A 21,724-nucleotide genomic window follows, 5' to 3' on the forward strand; every position below is an offset into this window, starting at 1 on the left:
GTTTTCAGTTGTTGCTAAGTAATGTTTAGACTAAAGTCAAGGATTTTTCAGCTTCTGATGCCCAGCCAGCAAGAAGGCTGGAGGGGCACAAGAAGTTGGGAGGGGACACAGCCAGGGCAGCTGACCCAAAGTGGCCAACAGGGTATTCCATACCATGTGACATCACATCTAGTATATAAACTGGGGGAGTGGGGGTGGGGGGATTGCTGCTCGGGGACTAACTGGGCATCTGTCAGCAGGTGGTGAGCAATTGCATTGTGCATCACTTGTATATTCCAATCCTTTTATTGTTACTATTGTCATTTTATTAGTGTTATCATTATTAGTTTCTTCTTTTCTGTTCTATTAAACTGTTCTTATCTCAACCCACGAGTTTTACTTCTTTTCCCAATTTTCTCCCCCATCCCACTGGGTGGGTGTGGGAGGAGTGAGTGAGCAGCTGCGTGGTGCTTAGTTGCTGACTGGGGTTAAACCACAACACACAGTTACAAATAAAATAATTTGTGTGATCCAGTTCATGATTCTTATTGGATTTAGCAGCAGAGATTAAAGAGATTACAACTACTGGTAATTACCTTGACTGGCACAGCTAAATCCAACAGAGATCACGAAGCAAAGCTCTTCCCAGCTGCAGTTCACAGCCTGGTGCATTACCAGAGTGAAACCAATTGGTCCCGATGCAGCTGGCTGGGAAGAGCAATGCCCAAGGACTAGACACACCACCTGGTCCAGCACTTCTGTTTCGGGGCTTCCATTTCACAAGAAACAAGAACGAACAGCTTTTAGGGATGAGAACCTTCTCAATCACACCAGCATGAACTGCCAGGGCTTCTGAGATTGTGAGATAACAGTTTTGGGGTTTGGTTTGTTGTTGTTGTTTTTTTAAACAAACAAACAAAAAAACCCTCTTCTTGAAATAATCACCACTGGAGCATGTAAAAGTGCAATACACACATACATACATACACACAGAGAACTTTTCAATCTTCCCACAAATAACAGGGTTAAAAGACAACGTGCCTCACATAACACATTCCAACCAAAACCTCAGGCTGCATTTGTACTTATGAGTGGTAAACAGTTTTTTTTCTAAAACTTACAAAAACAAAAGGATGAAATCTTACTGCCACTGACCTCACTGGAGCAAGGTTTCATCAGAAGCAAACAAATATTTCATGACATTCCATATTCATGAAAGTTCAATATCAGAAATAATTATTTTAAACTCTTCATATTAGATATAAATAGAAAGTCTTCTTTTAAACAGACCATGCAACCTAAAATAAAACTACTCTGCTGAGAAGAAAAATAGCAGAGAAAGATCATGATTTTACTTTGTAAAGTTAATTTCTCCAGAAAGTTTCAACTGTCCTCTTCCAAGATAAGCTCATAAAGCATAACATATGAAAGAATGCATCTTAAAACTGATATATTTTTCACTATTCCAGTCTGATACAATGTGCTCATCTGTTGAATTTAGATGCTTAAATGTATTCCAAACCAAATTTATCCATGATTCACAGTATAAAACTTAACTAATATTCTAAATTCTGTGTATACCATCCACAAGCAGCTTCAGGTCAACTTCAAAATGAAACACTGTGAACCCTTTACAAAACATCATTTTTCCAGAACTGAATTACCAGTTCACAAGTACAAGGGAAAGAGATTTAACAGAACAAAACAAAAAAGGGGAAAAAATAAAATAAAAATAAAAGAAGCAAAAGGAAAGAAAGCAAAATAAAATAAAAACAGAGACAGGGCGTCCATCTTCAGCAGGCCAGACTTCGATCTCATTTCCCCCATGAAGGTTTCACTTGGCAGCAGGTTTAGTGGCATGGCAAACAATGCCTAACTCAGGCAAGTGTAACAGGTCTGCCTTGGCCAGTCTAGTCATCTAATAATGCACAAATATCACACAGAGAAAACATACAAAACCAAATTAATAGTCAAAATCCATCTACTAGACAATGTGGACATAAAATTTAGAATGATTAGGGTGGCATCTTTTTTTATCTTTCAATCTTTGCATTCTCAAAGTATAACATTTAAAGAAAAACCTACTGATACAAACAGAAGAAAGTCATATTTTGACAACTCGATGTTACTTCATTTACATTTTTGTTAAATTGTTTATTAAATGCCACAAAATTAACATTGTTTTCATTGTGTAGCAATTCCCTCCTCATACTCCTTTGATTTACACTCCAAACTTCAGATTTTATTCTGGTTTTTAAAACCAAGTTTTCAGAGTTCCATTTTACCCCTCCTCTATGTTCGAATCAGCACATGAAACATTTTATTACTGGCACTGTTAGCCATGGATATAATTTAACCTTACAGTAGGATAGAGCCATTGCTACTTTTAAAGCCCATGATAAACTCCACTGACTCCGTTAATGACACATAGTGAATAAAAATACGTTGCACTGGTCTCCAAAGCCATGCTTATTGCACAGAATAAATTCCTCAGAAAGTTAAACCTATATGAATTCACATCTTTACAAATTAAAATTAGTGATTCTGTTAGAAAGTTACATGGAAACAGCATTCTGACTTAAAAAAAAAAATTGACCTCACAACCCAATCATTTGTTCACCTAATTATGCATAAATCTCTGCGGGGTCCAGAATGATCTGGAACAGTGACAATTTTTCTGTAATACATTTTCTCAGAAATGCCTAATAAGTCAGCTACAAACAGGGTTGGAACAAGATTTCTCAGAACTTTGATTTTATTCTCCTTCCACTCATTGTCTACCATCAAGAGACACAGAAAAATGTAGCTTTACCTGCCTGTTGCCATATCACGTCAGGCAGTGATCTCATCACAAGAAAAACACCAGGAAGTGTTGTTCATTCATTAGGCGGCAATCTTTCCTCTCTGGCAGTACTGAACCAGCGTTAAGGTCTTTTCAATGAAACGTAAAACTAAGATCCTGAAGAATTTGTAGTCAATTATTTAAGGGCAATTTTTCAATAATAAGGACTCTGGTCTGATACATGTTGCCTACCCAAAGCCTCTACAAAAGCTTCAAGTGGATACAGCAATATCCTCTTTGTGGTTTAAGAACAAGTTCCAAAAATAAAACAAAAAAGCCCCCAAAACAAAGCATAAAAGCAACTAAAAATCTAGGCTTTACAAACACTTGTTAATATGCCCATATTAACAAGGCTACAAGAATAGACAATATATTGTAGGTCATTTTAGAGTCTATGAAATTTTGGAGACTTGTTAGAGTTTGCTAGGAACACCCCAGACCATTATTACAGCAGCACTAATCTCATACCATCCAGATCATGTGGCAAACATGCCAAAAAAAATGGTACTCTGGGACGGCTGTTAACAAACTCCAAGTAGTTAACAGTATTTTTTGAACCAAAACCTGACTCTTGCAGTTAGAAAATTCCTGTTAATAGGAGATACTTCTGGACTTGCTGCAGTTTATGGATCAATCATTCTAAATATTGTTGTTCATGGCTAAACAGCTGCCATGTTCAAAGTGAAGTTAACTTCACTCCACTAGCTGGAATGTTTCCACTCCAGAGAGGCAAAAAGTCCAGCTCCAAATGGGCAGATGCTCAATTCCCACAATGATCCCAATGAAGTCAATGGGGCTCTGCCTAACTCCAGCAATCTGCCTACAGTAGAGCCATACTTCATAGAACTGCATTCAGATCTGGGATAGTATACTAACAATAAGAACTACCTTGTATTCAACACATCTGTAAAAGCATGACCTCAAAGTTAGTTAAAGGAACACTTGTAAATTTAGTATCCACCAAGCATTTTATTTTATTAAGAGTTATAAAAATATTTTACACTAGAAGCATTCTGTACAGCTGACTGCATTTTTAAAGAGATATCTAAAATAAAAAAGGAGTACCAGTATGCATAAGAAAACCTTTTTATTGTACACAAAGTAATATTTTCCATAGGAACAAGAAAGGAAAACTGAATTTTTTTTTTAATTAAACTAGCAGGTAAACATTTATATTCAAACAGTAATTATCACCACAAATGCAAAATATTTTAGATGAATCTAAAATGGTTAAATGCATATATTACATGTCTACAAGACAAAATTGGGATTCAGTCAAAAAAAAAAACCAAAAAAGGAAAAATAATTAGTATCTTAAAAAAACCACCAAACAAAAAAAAAACCACCACAAGGGCAATACATTAAGATCCAAACTGCAGCGTTATCAATGCCAGCAAATTGCCTAATCTTTTCAGTGCTCCATTGACTTCAGTGAGAACTTTGTGTGGGAATAAGCTTGCCAACACAAACCATATTGAAAGAAATTATTTTACCTTCTTTTCCCCCAAAATATGTAATAACTACAGAAAATTGAATTATCCTAATTTAAATAAACTAATTTTTTCTAATGCTGAATTTCAATTAAATCTATATCATTGGGTTCCTTCATTCAATTTTCAATTTTGTTTCAAGACTTTAAAAAGCAATAAAATAAAATAACAGCAGAGCACCACCTCCTTACATAAAAAGCTTAAAACAATTAGCAGACAGGACAAAGACCAACATTACAGAAGAACGTCCAAAATACCAACCTTCTGCGCAGGGCACAACTATCAAAGCTCTGTCAATAAAAACCGTGTTAGTTAGATGCTGGGCCACACCAACACTTGATGCTTCACGAAACTTAATATAACATACTTTGGAGGAAAAAGCAAGAGGTGCGTTGCTGCAAGATAAAAGGAAAAAAACAATTAGCCATATTAAATAATTGTATGCATATATTTTCAACTATTATTTCTTAATTAAAAAAAAAAAGTTTTAGACTTCCTGGAAAAGTTACCCAAAAGACAAGAATATAGACATTCACTAATTTGCCTACTTACTATGTCACTAAAAAAAGCCCCTCCTCCTTTTTAATGGAAACTTACAGAAGCCAGAATCCCAACTTAACAAGGCTGATTTTCTTTACAAATTTTGCTAAACAACAATCACCAGTACATTCCAAATTACTGTTGCAAGTAGCACATTTACTCGACACATTTGTTGAGTAAATAATTTATAGTTTATCTTTTATCCTCCAAATAATCCTTGTTTAAGAAAGTCAAACAATAAGCCCGGTCATTTTTCAGTAGGTCCTTCAGATATTAGCCCATATTAACCAATACTCTTTCTTAGGCCTTCACAAATGTTTTATTAATTCATATTAAGATAAAAGCAGTTCTTGAGAGTTCTTTCAAATGTTAAGTCTTAGTTCACTAATGTAACAAAAATCCTTTTTATCATCTGCCTTAGTTTGGCATAGTGTAGTACAGGATAACACTGGAGGAGGTAGGAGGAATTCACTATTAGGCTAGAATAAGGAAGAAAATTAAAAATATGTATGTTGACTAATTTCCTTTTCCATTAGAAAGTACACCAACAGAGACATCAGAAAGCACAATACGTAAACTTTGTAATCTTGATCAAAAACAAAGAAGTTTGCTTTGAAAAAATGTATTCCCTAGTCAAGGTTTATACTCTTTATACAAGTAGTTCATTCCCTCATCTGAAGTAAGTACAGGCGAAACCTTCAAAGACAGAATACAATAGGATATTGCGGGAACATCAACAAGTTCCATTTGAAAAAAAAACCCAAAACATCTGTCTTCTAGCAAAGTAGTAAATCATGGAAAATACACTGCATGAACTGTTTAATCCTGACCCTCCCTCAACTGAAACACTTGTCAACTTTCTGGAAGTAGTAGAAGCAGTTCAAGTTTAGCCCAATCTATCTTGTAGTCCCTCAAATTCCAAGCCGGTACTCCCAAAGTTGTTGTATGGAATTAATTAGGCTTTAGTATTTAAATACTAAAACTCAGAAGTTTTAGACACATTATTTCATCATATTAATTGCATAAATGAACCAGGAACTTAGTCCGAGGCAGGCAGATTGGTACATTTCTGGTAACCAGAAATGTAACATCTAGGTAAAATATCTAGAGAGCCGGCCAACTTCAGAATGGCAATCAGAAACATTTAGGAAGAAAACATTAGGAAGAAAATACTGTGAAAACAGAAACACTGAGGAAGCAAAAATAAACAGGGAGGAGGAGAAACATAAATATGAAAGTCAACCTTATACAATTTAGAAAAACATTGCAAGATGACTAGATTTCTTCTGTCCATTTAGTTTGTCTGTAGTGGACAATGTTTTCACAGTTTCAAGCTTTCATGTTCAGGAAGGAAATAAACATATAAAATGGCTTTTGATCCATCTGTAAGGTCTTGGTTCAGAACACTTTCCATCAGAGCTGACAAAGAGCTAGGACTTCCTCAGCACTCAGCAGAAATGTTTGCATACAACTTGTAATCTTACATATTCTGAAGAGCCAGAGTGCTCACTGCAAAGATTATTATTTTTTTTGTTTTAATGGCCACAGGTTTTTTTTGTTTGGTTTGGGGGGGTAGAAGGGGGTCTGTGCACGTGGGTTTGGGGGGAGGGTGCTTTGGGTTTTTTGTTGTTGTTTGGAGTTTGTTTGTTTTTAAATACACATGCCAGTGTTACAATCCAAATGGCTGAAGCCTCCACTGAAGATTCTGTGGTCCAGACTTCTAACATCTCTTGGCTTTTTCCTTTTTTGTTTTCATTGCCAACTCAAAAACATAATTCTGTTCCAGGCTCCATAAATAATCCTTATAAATTTCAACATCTCTAGAGCCAGCTACGGCGAGTGTATTTTTTATAATATTTCCCCCCCTGTATTTCCTGGATTTCAATCACAAAAGCTATCTGGAAAGTATGTTAAAAAATATTAACATCAGAACACTGCTGCAACAAGGCTCTAAAAAGAAGTCTTGGCACAAAGTGTTTTCTGAAGGTTAAGCTAATCATGCAATTCACTGGAGAAGTGATGAAGAGGAGAAATTCTCTTATAAGGAGACCACTTCTGCTGAAAACACATCAATCCTGCATCTACATCGAGGGAGATGATTAAGATACAAAAGATTTAAAATTCTGAAAGGTTTCACAGTGATCAAGTCCTCTCCTTTTACAAAGTGGGCCTCAAACTTCCCCAGTAGGCTTCGTAAGAAGTCTCTTAAAACAGAAAAGTCCTATTCTGTTTTAATTCCTTTTGTTCCATTTTTTCTGCCAATCTTTTCTGAGGCTGAATTGAGGTAGAGTCATAATCTTCTTCCTAGGGTTACAATGCACCAATGCAAAATAGCAAGTCCTACATCTCTGATTTAAGGTTACTATAATCCAGTTTCTTTACGAAAGCAAGAAAACTCAAAAAGGAAATAAAGATCTGAATAGTATTCACATGTTTCTGCCATTTTTGTTTTCCTTTGTAGGGTGACAGTAACATCCATCTCCCAACAGAACAACCAACCAAAAACATAAGAATGACCTATTCAGAAAGCTACAGCGAAAAATCAAATAAAAGGCTACAAACATCCCTTCTAAGGGTCCAAATTTTCTCAGGGTGGTGGTGGAGACAACAGAAATGAATAACCTATCAAAATAAGATGTTCTGGAATAACTGTGCAGATCACATTTAAATAAGACTCTGTGTGTTTTATCTCAAAAGCCTTATCTATACTGCAGTCACTGCAGGATATAACAATGTCTAAGAAACACTCATGTACTATCTTCCAAGACCACTCCAGAACATCTGGAAGCAAACAGTATTATAGCAGGGCTTTCAACACCTAATGCAGACAGTTTGTGCCTCCCTGCTTTCAAACAATTCATTCTGCAAAAATTCAATTGTTGCTCAATAAAGCTTTTCAATATTTCACTGTTCAAAAATCCTCTTACAGCCACATTTGAAGGCTTATTGCTACAAATGTAATTTTGAAGGCTTCTCTGAAACACAGACTTCAACTGGGTGACAAGCATAATGCAAAAGCATGACTGGGACTAAGAATCTGATTACAGACGTCACTGGTCTCCTAGTGTGCCAAAAAAAATTCTAAGCTGTATGAGTAGTTGGCATACTGGAGTACATACCCAAGGCAAAAGACCTGTCACACCCTGCAAACCAGCTTCAGATTTCAACTGTACTGCAAACTGAAAGTGATCTATAAAGACCGGTCTCAGTCTTGTCCAGAACCGTGAGAAAAAGCCATACTTCATCTTCGCACAAAAGTCTATTTAAACAGCCAAGAGAAAGGTACCAAATTAATACTTTCTTGGACAATGCATTTTGTAAGTTTAAGTGTAAGCAACTTTAGGCTGATTTAAAAAAAAAAAAAAATACTACCAAACAAAAAATCAAACCAAAACAAAAAAAAAACAACACACAGCAAAGAGACAAAAGTTTCAGAAAATACTCTACAAAGCAGGGAACACAGCATACCCTCTCATGCTCCTGGCATCACCACGCAAGCATGGTTTCTCAAAGATCTTTTGCACACAGGTGCTTGCAGGATGCCTCCCTCCTACCTCCTTAATGGCCTCTGTGTATTCCCACTTGAGAAAACTCAATAAGCACAGAAAGTTTTGCAAATGGCAAACAGGGGAGCACTTGTTAAACAATGACAGCAATTCTCCATTCTCAACATGGGAATTCAGATCTCTAGCCAAATCAGGGACATACACAGGTATTCAAAACTTCAGGTTTTCCTCAGACTGATGGCAAAATATTACTGAAGCTGACAACAAAGCCCCACTAAAACCACCCTCTTCTACACAGAAGTAGCAAATCCACACTGAGACCCTGACATAGTAACAACTCTTGGTACATAAACTAATTCTCTTACACAGGCTGTGACTGTAATATTTTCTGTTCTTGTTGACTGTTTCACCCTATATAACCATAATTTTCCATGTAATTTTCATATACACCTTTAACTTTTCTTTATGATATTTAAGTTTTAGCTTCAGGAAGAAACTAGATCTCATTTGGTAAAATTAGAAACCTGTAATTCAGTCATCCTATTTTCCTCAAGATGTAAGCAAAAGGGAAAATACTATACGTACAAGTAAATTAAAAAACCCAACAACATAGAAATCCTATTTTCTGAAAGGATTTTGCAATCATCCCTTACTTTCATTTCTGAGCAGTTGGTAAAAAAAAAAAAAAAGAATGCTTGGCAATAGTAATGAAATGAATAAAAGGGGTCTTTGAGCACTGAAAGCCACCCACAGCAGTCTTTGAGAGACAAGTCTTACAAGGAAAGGGTTAAAAATCTCATGAAGTCAAAGTTTCTTGGGCAAGTTTTTGACACCAATTTTAAACCAATACAGCAGACAGTTACAGCATGATAAAACAAACTCAGCTAGTCTCTTTAAGGTCTGATAATCAAATACAAATTACTTCAGAGTAAAATGAGTGGATAAAAAAAAACAAAAAACAAACCAACAACCACACCTCTTTTCCCACCTCCACATAACTTATACCTGTTTACTGATGTTATTCATCAAATAGGTGCTTTCAAGTTTTTAGATTAAAGTTTCAATGGAAAGCCTTCCAGAGAGCAGAACAGTATATAGTTACACAATCAAGTCAAATTTAAGTTTTCTTGTAAGAAAATAGGTCAATACAAACAGCCACTAGTAACAAGCATCTCTGACCCACTGAAAGATGATTCATATTAATGGTTTTTCAATAAAAAAGAAATATTGCTTTCAGTGCCAACGAGTGACAAGTGGCTAAAATCAGGATGATAACCATATGGAAACAACTTCTTCAGTGCCAAGAGTTTCCAATGCTCTCAACACTGAATCTGAAAGTGGACTACTCACAGTTCACACAGGTCTCTTCGGAAAATAACAATAATAACAAAGTAGCATTTACTGCCATCTGCATAAAGTGTGAAAGCCTCTAATACACGGGATAGACACTTCCTCACAGAGAGCTAGGCTTTCAGGAACATGACAGGTATGAAATCCATCCTTCTTTAAAGGGATGTCTGATTAGGAGTGACTGAAGAAACTGCTGAATGAAGATAAAACATGAAGTGACAAACTACCAAAGTGCATAGTGTGATTTAACTCAACATTCATAAAAGTCCACCCAATCAATTCAGTATACAAAATAAAGGACCCTAACAGAAACTGCTACTTTAAAACCACAGTCTTAAGATATTAATTGCTGGGAAAGCTACGGGGTTCAGGAAGCTCGTTAGGAATACTGAAGAATCATCTTAAAGAACCTGCATTTTATTTAATGCATTAAAAAAAACTGAGGTGGTTTCTCTCTCTTCCCCTTCACATTTTGCATGCTTACAAGAACTTTAAGTGAACTAATCTAACATTAATATGCTTTCTATTTAATGTAATCTGTAAGTAATTATATTCAACAATTGAGACTTCCTGTTAGTTTTTTAAAGAAATTCTGCTGCACCCTATAAAACCAAGGGACATGTTAATGACAGGAAACTGGAGAAATGTAGAAAATAGATAAAAAGGAACTCTTCTCTCTCATAATGCTAGTTCAGACAACCATAGTGTTACCGAAAAACTCGGAATAAAGAACTTATCAACACCAATGTAGTGTAGATAAGCAGACACTTCTTTATTAACGGCCGGGTGCGCGGGCAAGTCCTCTCACGAACCACGCACACCTGAACACCAAAATCATACACCTTATATTAAACTTATTCATACATATTCATTAGATTTCCGAGAAATGTTATACATATTCATTAGATTTCTGGGAAGTTCTTAGCATATGTAAATGTCCTTTACGCAGGCGCAGTAAAGGTCTCTGGTGGTCTTCAGAAGCCCTCTGGTGGTCTTCCATAGTCTTCCTCACTTTGTCCGATAGTTAACCTTTCATGTGATTCTGCGCAGTACGATTTTTTGCCATCATGTATTAGATTTACATAAAATACATTCAATGTTAATTCTTGAATTTAATATTTCTAGTGATTGGTCCTCAGTCACACCACCTCATCAATATTCTTATACTAAAACAATCATTGGTTAATCTCACTTAACTCTACTGATTGGAATTCTCATTAATTAGATCAAAGTAAATCTTTACCAAAGCTTCCGTGCTTAACTGATTTCAGACAATACTCAAATTCTTATAGTTACACATAATACATTTTCTTAAGTTCCTAAGTTCCTATTAATTTGAAATTCTGACATCTGTTATCTAAGTTCTAAATGTTCCTACTAGATGATTTTAACCAATTCCTCCGGCCTTGGTACAGGGCTACGCAGGGGATTTCACAGCAGCTGTTAGTTGTTGGTTAAATATATAGAATACAATATACAATTTTGCTAAAATAGTTCTTATAGTTCCATATTCCTATTAAAATTAAATATGATTAATTCTAACTAATAACAAATCAATAACATTTCCCCCCTTTGAAAGTGTTGAAAATTATTTCAATACTTTCACATTACTTACATAACATTTATCTACTACTATTTTAAAAGTTAATATTTGTTTCAACATATGTTGGTGGTGGACTGTATTCTGGTGGAATAATTGAAACCTCTCTCATGATCCTGCGGTTGACTGCAATCCTGTTAGTAAATTGTCTCTTCAGGCAAGCATATAGCAGCATGATCATCAAAAAGACAATTAGTAACAGAAACAGAGTTTTGATTATAGACTGTACCCAAGAGTTCAGATTCTATCCTAATACGCTAAAAATTTTTCCTAGCCAATCTTCTGACATATCCTCTCGAATGGTTTCAGTTTCTTTTTCAATTTTGCTCAACTGTTGTTTAAGGTTTTGGTTGGTTTTTTTGTTTGGTTTTTTTTTCCTTGCTTGTGGTCTATATGGGGTGTGATAGTCTCAATCTATAGGTAATACTTTGCTCAACTTGTTTCATAATCTTTGTTATAAAATGAGGGCCATTGTCGGATGACATTCTTACAGGCACTCCAAATTTTGGTATTATCTCTTTGAGCAAGACTTTAACTACTTTTCTTGCTTTGTTGGTGCAACAAGGGAAAGCCTCAGGCTACCCAATAAAATATCAACTAAAACTAGGATATGTCCTTTTCAAAACAATTCTCTTAAAAAGTTTTCCTTATTTAATAATTCCAAAGATAATCTTATTACTCATTTGGGGATAATTTTATATATAAATTTTATATCCGCTTATAATTGTTTAAACAATCTTTGTCATATTTTACTTTCTGTTCGTCAATATACTTTGTTATGTTCAGCTAGGGCAATTTCTCTTATTATTGTGGGTGGGACCATTATTTGACTTATCAGTGTTATAGCTTATCCTACTTTATTTTGTTAGTCTGTAATTTAATAATTAATTCTTCATCTTTTTCATTATAATTTGGAGTTTCTTTAGACAATTTTACATTTTTATCTGAAACTAGTGTTAGGATGTCTTTTTCTGTAGCCTCTTTAGCAGCTTTATTAGCCAATCGTTACCTCTTTCAAGAACAGTCTTATTTAACTGATGTGTTTTACGGTATATTATAGTGACCGTTATTGGTTTTCGGATGGCTTCTAACAATTTCAGTATTTGTTCTGCATGTTGAATGGTGGCTCCTTGTGCAGATAACAGTCCTCTTCCTCTCCATATTGTTTCATGTGTATGTATTACTCCAAAAACACTTTGAGTCTGTCCAAATGTTGACTTGGTTTTTTTTGTGTGGTTTTTTTTTTTTTTTTTTTTTTCACTTAGTTCCAGTGCTTGAGTAAGAGCTATCAATTCAGTCTGGCAGATATTTGAAGGCAAAGTTCACAATTCAATTACCTCCTCAGTAGTAATTATTGCATATCTTGATAAACGCTCTCCTTCATGGATGAATACTGTTTCCATCGGTATACAGTTCTCAATCTGTTTCTTCCAGTGGCACATCTCAGAGATCTGGTTGGCTGGAGTAAACTCCTTCGATTGTCTGCAAGCAGTCATGTTCCAGTTCTCCTTTAACTTGATCAGTTGTTGAAAACACAACAGGGTTAACGATGGTAGTAGTTTTTAAGTAAACATCACTTTGTTCCAGCAACACCACTTGGTATTTCAGCATTCTATTAGGGGATAACCAGTGCCCCCTTTCTGTTTTAACACAATAGTTATCATATCGGGAACATACACAGTAATCCTTTGTCTTCAGGTGAACTTACAAGCTTTCTGGATCAGTAGCACAGTTGCAGCAATGGCTCTCAGACAACCAGGCTATCCCAGACTCACATTGTCTAATTGTTTCAAGAAGTAGGCCACAGCTCGCTGACTTGGTCCCAGATATTGGACCAGGACACTCAGAGCTATACCTCTTCTTTCATGAGTAAAGAGTTCAAATGTCTTTGTGAGATCTGGCAGGCCTAGGGCTGGCGCCTCTATTAAAGCCTGTTTTAGTTGTTTAAAAGCAACTTTCCTGGCATCAGTCCAATCTATAAATCCATTGTTTGAGGTTTTGAGCTGCTCGTATAAAGGTCGGACCAGCAAGCCATAATTTGCAATTCACAGGTGACACCAGCCAACCATTCCAGAAATGTTCGCAATTCTTTTAGAGTCTTAGGTTCAGGGAGACGACAAATTGCCTCCTTTCTCTGTTTCTAATTGTCTCTGTCCTTTCAGGATTTTAAAACCCAAATAAGTTACTTCTCTCTGGGTTATTTGGGCTTTTTCTTTTGACACTCGATATCCACTGATATCCAAAAAGTTCAAAAAGTTAATAGTTAACTTTGTGCATTGTTCTTCTGTCTCAGCTACAATTAATAAATCATCTACATATTGCAACAGGATTCTTTGATTATTTTCTTTCTTCCAAATCTCTAATTCTTGTGCCAATTGATTTCCAAAAATGGTAGGGCTGTTCTTAAAGCCTTGAGGGAAGACTGTCCATGTATATTGCGCTTTTTTTTTCCCAGTCTCAGGATTTTCCCATTCAAAAGCAAAAGCTCTTGACTATTGGGATCCAAGGGAATACAGAAAAGGCATCTTTTAAGTCTAACACTGTGAACCATTCTTGTTTCTCTGTTAGGGCTGTTTTCAAAGTATTAGGATTTGCTACTACCAAAAGAATATCTTGTACTATTTGATTTATTGTTCTAAGGTCTTGAACCAGCCTGTAATCTTTTCCATTAGCCTTTTTAACAGGCAAAATGGGGGTATTATATTTGGATTCACATTCTATTAACAATTTGTACTTTAAAAATTTTTATATTATCAGTACTAACCCTTTCCGACTTTCCAGTTTTAGGGGGTATTGTTTAATTCTTACCGGACTCGATCCTGGCTTTAAATCAATTCTCACAGGCTCTGCTCTTTTGGATTTACCAGGAACTTCCCCAGCCCAGACGACTAGAATTACAGCATTATTTACTTTGACTGGTATGATCCTCTGCTTTGGTGACTGTCCTGCAACAACAAAGCCACTGCTTCGATATGTTTAGTTTCTGGAATTAAAATTTTAATCTCTCCATTTTTAACATTTAATTTCTGCCTCTAAATTCTCAAATAAATTTCTCCTTAGCAGGAGTTTAAGAGAATTTGTCACATACAAAAACTGATGAGTGACCCATTGCTTTCCTAATTTCATTGTTAAAGATTTAAAAAAAAGGGTCTAGTTTCTCATTCACTTGTTGCACCAACACCACCAATTTCTTCAAAACTTAATTCTCCCTCTAAGGTATTTAAAGCTGAAAAGGTGACTCTAGTGTCAATTCAAATTCAATTTTCTGTTCTACCAGTTTTGTTGTAACCAGAGGTTCTACTGGGAGACTCCCCTCCGGTCCTCGTCAGATACTTTCACTTGAAAGAAAAAATCTACATATGGCACTTTATTCCATTTACTCTCTTCTACAAAATAACATTAACTGTAATATAATATTATAGCTTAAAGTTCCATTTGTTGGCCATTTTTCCTGATCTTCCAAAACATACAAGGGCCACCAATGATTACAATATTCAATCATTTGATTTTTATATAAGTTATCATGCAATTTACTCCAATGTGCCAACAAACATCCCAGAGATGTTTTTGGTATCTTTCCACCAGTGGATAAATTTCCCATACTCTTATTCTTAAATAATTTGGCCAATGCCATTATCTTTATATATCAGATACCAAATATCTATTAAATATATATATATATCAAATATCAAGTATCACATATCAATAATCAAATATCAAATGTCAAATACCAAACCAAATATCAAATGCCAAGTATTAAGTACAAAGTTTCAAATACCAAATGCATGTATCAAATACCAGATATCAAACAAATGCAAATAACAATTGTTGCCAGGTAATGGAGTCCACCTACTTGTCCAGGGCACGGACAAAGCCGACTTCCCTAGGCAAGAGCCATAACCAATATCCCCTGGCAAGATTATTAATCAGCAAAATATACTCACACTTAAAACTTCCAACCTCAGTTGGAGGCACTACAATTCTTGTCAGGTAATGGAGTCCACCTACTTGTCTAGGGCACGGACAAAGCCGACTTCCCTAGGCAAGAGCCATAACCAATATCCCCTGGCAAGATTATTAATCAGCAAAATATACTCACACTTAAAACTTCCAACCTCAGTTGGAGGCACTACAATTCTTGTCAGGTAATGGAGTCCACCTACTTGTCTAGGGCACGGACAAAGCCGACTTCCCTAGGCAAGAGTCATAACCAATATCGCCTGGCAAGATTATTAATCAGCACAATATACTCGCACTTAAAACTTCCAAACTCCACACTCGCTTCGTGCTCAATTACACTTACAACACTCACACCTTTCCACAATTGTTAGTTTAAACAAAGGTATATAACACACTGTAACACAACTCTTAATTCTGATTTGTGATTCTTCCAAATACACTAAATATCTCACAAAGGTACACATATACTCTTAAAGATTCCTTGAAATTGGGACTCAAACCCAAAGTTTCCAAAATGCTTTTGAAGCTGGGACTCCAACCCAGAATTTTCAAAAGCTGTGGGACTCTAACCCACTCCCAAATTGTCCAACCCAGCAATAGCTTTCGCTTATGTCTTACGGGCAGACGCCTAGGCTTCCACTTCCTTCAGGATCCTTCAGTCCAACCCTGCGCAGCTTTCGCCGCGTCTGACAGGCAGACTACACGGTGGGACTCCAACCCACTTACAATACGGTGGGACTCCAACCCACCCGGATAGCTATCCTTAATATTTCAAAGAAAAAAGTGTCTTACCAAAATCCAGGGGACGTCGCAGAGAGCCTTATGGATCGGGGATCGATGGGTATCCCCGAGAAATCCTCGGTGCCGGCAGGAACCGATCAAGTCCCCGACTCCTCCGGTCTCTCTCAGCGAGGTCCCATCTGGGTCGCCAGAAACTGTTGCCGAAAAACTCGGAATAAAGAACTTATCAACACCAATGTAGTGTAGATAAGCAGACACTTCTTTATTAACGGCCGGGTGCGCGGGCAAGTCCTCTCACGAACCACGCACACCTGAACACCAAAATCATACACCTTATATTAAACTTATTCATACATATTCATTAGATTTCCGAGAAATGTTATACATATTCATTAGATTTCTGGGAAGTTCTTAGCATATGTAAATGTCCTTTACGCAGGCGCAGTAAAGGTCTCTGGTGGTCTTCAGAAGCCCTCTGGTGGTCTTCCATAGTCTTCCTCACTTTGTCCGATAGTTAACCTTTCATGTGATTCTGCGCAGTACGATTTTTTGCCATCATGTATTAGATTTACATAAAATACATTCAATGTTAATTCTTGAATTTAATATTTCTAGTGATTGGTCCTCAGTCACACCACCTCATCAATATTCTTATACTAAAACAATCATTGGTTAATCTCACTTAACTCTACTGATTGGAATTCTCATTAATTAGATCAAAGTAAATCTTTACCAAAGCTTCCGTGCTTAACTGATTTCAGACAATACTCAAATTCTTATAGTTACACATAATACATTTTCTTAAGTTCCTAAGTTCCTATTAATTTGAAATTCTGACATCTGTTATCTAAGTTCTAAATGTTCCTACTAGATGATTTTAACCAATTCCTCCGGCCTTGGTACAGGGCTACGCAGGGGATTTCACAGCAGCTGTTAGTTGTTGGTTAAATATATAGAATACAATATACAATTTTGCTAAAATAGTTCTTATAGTTCCATATTCCTATTAAAACTAAATATGATTAATTCTAACTAATAACAAATCAATAACAATAGCATAGCCCTTTACTTTGTTCTACAATCATTGAAGAGCCTATAGGTGCCAGATACATCATCCTCACTCCCCAATAAGTCATAAACTACCTCTTTTTTTTTTCTCCATTCAAGTCAGCAGTAGGGTGCTGCACAATGAATTATAGTGGAACAGTGTTATCAAAGGAATTTCCTATAAGGTTGAAATGATCACCTGATCAAATTCACCACTTCTACAAACCTCTTGGATTGCTCTGACAGAGCAAAATATCAGAGAATTAGGAAGAAAAAAAAATAATCCAAAGCTAACATGTAATGCTGCATCTTCCAAGACCGGGAAAAAATATTTCAAAAAGAAATTAAATTATCAAGAGCAATGCTCCAAAATGGTCCATGTCCTTGACCAAGTTAATTCACAAATACCAGAATGAGATTTATTTCCTTTCAATAAAATAGGTAGTTTTGTTATTAAAAAATTTGAGTATTTAATACAATCAGATTTTATGAATTAGACTTCAGAAGATTAAGGGAAAAAGTAGAAGGCTGACAAACATGACTGACGTGGAAAAGGTGAAGGATAATTTATACAAATATTACAGTAAATCTCTTAACTTGAATACCCTTTTTTTAATACAAGATGATACATACAGAAGAGAACACAACTTCACTCTGCTCTGCAAACTCATGCTTGACTAAGTAAAAACATTTTGTGTGTACACTGAATATTTGCAATACAGAATTAGAGACAAAACAGGTTACAATTCTACACAATGCAACATGTAACTTTATTTCACCACATCGTTTTATCTATTAAAAAGTTAGGATAATACTCTTTTAATATTACACTATATATTATTCTTGAAACAAGAACTGATGGCTTTATTTTTTTAACTATGTGCTTCTGTACAAAGGCTAGCAAATGGGGTCCCAATCTCAGTGAAAACTTTTACTTAAGTAACACAAATATTCTGGAATGACTGAAAGCTACCATGTCACCTTCTTCTCATTCCTCAGCATGAAATAAATTTAAAAGACCATATTGTGAGAGACTGAAAGACTTAATGTCTCAAACATTGTGGTGGGGCAAGTTTTGCTTAAAGACAAACCCTGCACAGCAAGGAACCAAGGTGAAAAGCCCATCAGCTCAGACATCAGCAACAGGAGGGGGAGGGTGTGCTGGAGGGTGCGCAGCTCCCTCTTCTGATAAGCTGTTCTGATACAAAGATCAAACAATGGTCATGTCTGCAGGGAAGGAGAAGTTACTCCACAAACGACCCCCAAGCCCAAAGGCTCACAAACTGCTCATTAACCTGACGAGTTTGGGTGCCTGCCTGAAGGAGGGGCAAGGATGATAAAAGGACACAAACTGAAGCCCCGGGTGCGCAAGCCCACCGGAACTGGACCCCTCGGCTGACTGGACCAACGCTGGACCCAGGACCGGTGAAATCTTTCTTCTTCTCTCTTTCCTTTTCCACAATCCCTACACCTCATCCCTTTAAGACATAAAACTGTTGACCAAGTCTGGGACTAAGAGTGGATCCAGCCTCTCTGAGGAGGAGTCTAGAAAGCAAGGGGGTCTGCTCTGAACCTCGTGACTCAACGGGAGGGATCTCCTTCTTCCCTGAATCGATGTATAGGGTTACACGGTTTACAGAATTAGTCTTATGCCAATTCCTGTTGTGAGAAACCCTGCCACCTACTACCACGCCTCCCCAGTTCAGTTTGCTTCTGTCATAAATAAAATCTTTAACTGATCGTTTGGTGTCCTTTCACCTTAATTTAGCCCGAGAGAATTTCGAATTAAACATGACTCCCTGGTCTGTCCAGTCTGGGTCGTGACACATATTAATATTTGTCATTCAGTAGTCAATATCCATGAGACCTGTAATTCACTCATTCAATTTACCGAATTATGTTTTTCAGCTAGAAACCGGATTGAAAAGTAAGTTTCCCACTGTTCCATGAAGGTAACAAAATTCATGCTCTAGAATACATCAAAAGTTTGGATTGCTTATAGAAACGTTATTAAAGCTAAGACTGGGATGACATGAATTTTAGTCTGATGTTGACTAATGTAAAAAGCAAACTTCCTTTTTAATTAATAGAAAGAATTTATTTTTAAAAAATCTAAGCCTTAAATTGTTAAATACCTAAGGAAAAAATAGGAGCAGAAAACAATTTTAACAAATTACAGACACCTGTTGTAGCATCTTTTTTTCTTGGGATACCTTTGCTACCCGTGCACTTGTCAATGAAACACTATTTTCTGAACTTATCATAATATTATTAAAATATATTTTCAGAGAGTCAGTAGGAAGCATTTTTTTTTACTTTTTCACAAGAAGGGCATTAAACGCTTAAATTTTTTCCAAGGTAATAATTTGAAAGTCAGGTCAAACATCCGAAAAAGTTATACATAAAAATTGTAAATAAAACCAAGAGTAAAATAAGTAATCACAATCCCACATCCTATCTCTGAAAACTACATTAATCATTTAGAACTGATGTTTACTGCATTATAACCTTGACATTTCCAAGTCAAACCATGCTATGGTACTGGATTTTAATATTTTATGCGTATATACAGACTAGCAAAATTTTATACATAGGCACAAACAGTATTTGCATACTAAATGTCAAGAAAATATCTATTTGCCTTATATAACTTGGTGAAAAATAAGAGCAACAGCTATAACAAAAAATATATTAAGTCAGGAGAAAACAAGTGTATTAAGTGTATTGTGGAACAAGTCCAAAGTAAAAACCTAGAAAACTGTACAAAAATCACCATAAATCTATTAAAGAGTATTTAAAGTCTGGTAAGGCTGTTTTATCTTTACATGAATGGATGCCTACTACATAATACTTTATATACATATTAAATCACATTTAATTTTTCTGAATGGCCCTCATTCAAACCCAGCCAAGTATAATCTAGTAACAGATAAAAAATGGACAAATACCAACCTTTTTGCTATTTAGTTTAAAAAAAAAATTGAAATTTTATTCCTCTGTCTTCTTTGTATTAAGATTGAAGTATGGATGTGAATGACTCCCCCCTGCCCCTTTCTGCTATTCCCATTTAATTTTCACAAGGAAAAGATAAATAGTTTGAAAGGTCATGTCTGTCATTCACTTCCTAATACAACAGATACGTTAAGAAAAAATTATTTATTTTCCTCCCCTGTTTTGTTGGCCACCATCTGCTTGGAAGAAATACTGAGGTTCGCAAAATAACAATATTATCTACCATTTAAGCAGATCCCTCGCATGCAGCTGACATAATGAGGACAGCTACAATTTAGAGAAACGTGTATTAACTTTCATTTACTGCAAACGTCTTATCAGGGGCATTTCTGAGCACAGGGCAGGTACCGTTCCTCTGTTAACGGCTATGCTGGCTTCTATTCGAGCAGCCCTTTCTCGAAGGAGAAGAGCCCTTCGAGCAAAAAGAGTTGGTCCCGCCAGCACGCATCGCCCGGGCGGCGCGGCCTGGCAGCCAGCCGGGCGGGGGTCGGGCCTGGGGCACTCCCGCCCGACCCCCTTCCACTTGGGATGAGTCCGAGCGAAGAGAAAGGTGGGCCACAGAAAAGAGGTTTTCAGGAAAAGGGGGGAAACGAGACCTGCGCCGGGGAAGCGCTTCGGGGCAGCCTGGGAGCACGCTTCTCGCCAGGCCTTAGGCTGCGACTCAGTACCGGCAGCCCCCACCGGGTGGCCGCGGCCCTAGCCACCACCACGAGAACACAAAACCCGCCGTGTTTCTATAGGCCGCTCCGGAGATGCCGCGGCTGCTTTCCTCCTCCGGACCGGGGCCGCCATCTTAGGTCCGGGCGAAGCCCCTTTCCCCTAACGCTCCTGCCCCATACAAAGGGGTGGGACCACGCGACCCCCGTGCGGGAGACTCTGGTGCCCACACTCAAAATAGCACATAGGGCCTTCTGCCTCTTCCCTTCCCTCCATCCTCTCGACCCCTCTAGGCCTCTTCCTCATCCCAAGTCTTTATCGCTCCAGAGGCTGGCGTAGACCCTACTTACTCCGGGGGATAGAGGCGCAGCTCCTCGATATCTCCTAGGAAGCCGAAGAGAGTCCGCATCTGCTCACTGGTCACTGCCGAGGACAGGTTAGTGACCTGGATGACAGACGTGGGGCCCAAGGGGAAACCGAGCGGTACCCCGATCCCTCCGCTGTTCATCATGGCGGAGCCTGCAAGAATACTCCGCTTGCGGCGGTGCCACACACGGCCGGAGAGGCGGGCCTGACTACAGAGAGCGCGCGGCGCCTGCCAGAACGTCCTAGCATACGGGCGCTCTAGCAGCGAACTCGACTGCTCCCTAGAGATGTTTCTGGGCGGGCAAACCGTTCATTCCGGACCAGCTGGGGCTCGCGGGGGAGCGGGCACCCTCGCTCCGCGCAGACGAGACTCCGAGCTCAGCCACAAGGGCCCCTCTGTAAGAGGGGAAAAGAAAAAAAAAAATCTCTTCCCTCCTGTTTCCCAAGGAGCCAGCCAGGCCGCCGTTACCAGGGTGGGACCAGCTCCACCGGCCTCCCTTCATGCACACGCTGCCAGGGGACCGGACCGCAGATCCCGCGGGGGGGGGGCGCGCAGGAAGGAGCAGCCCCGGCTCCCGCATAGCGGAGGAAGCAAGCACGACGGCCCAGAGGCCGTACGCAGCGCCCTGTTGGT

At 37.7% G+C, this 21,724-nt stretch overlaps 1 protein-coding gene across 9 annotated transcripts in view; it reads right to left on the reverse strand.

Annotated features, from left to right (window-relative positions):
* Nucleotides 1-21,427, reverse strand: part of LOC104318698 (splicing regulatory glutamine/lysine-rich protein 1-like) — a 64,401-nt gene extending 42,974 nt beyond the window's left edge. For 4 of the 9 annotated variants that reach the window (XR_011322961.1, XM_069775189.1, XM_069775187.1 and 1 more), the window contains exons 1-2: nucleotides 21,075-21,419; nucleotides 4,573-4,706 (exon numbers count right to left, since the gene is read on the reverse strand). Coding sequence is in view for 7 of the 9 variants with exons in the window: in XM_069775189.1 (XP_069631290.1) it covers nucleotides 4,573-4,706; nucleotides 21,075-21,235 (295 nt within the window). In the remaining 2 variants the exon portion in view is untranslated. Of the gene's footprint in view, nucleotides 1-4,572; nucleotides 4,707-21,074 lie in introns of those variants that run through there. The other 5 variants (XM_069775186.1, XM_069775185.1, XM_069775188.1 and 2 more) reach the window with 5 other exon arrangements.
* Nucleotides 21,428-21,724: the final 297 nt, after the last annotated feature.

The sequence above is a fragment of the Haliaeetus albicilla genome, chromosome W, assembly GCF_947461875.1.
Source record: "Haliaeetus albicilla chromosome W, bHalAlb1.1, whole genome shotgun sequence".
Taxonomy (NCBI): domain Eukaryota; kingdom Metazoa; phylum Chordata; class Aves; order Accipitriformes; family Accipitridae; genus Haliaeetus; species Haliaeetus albicilla.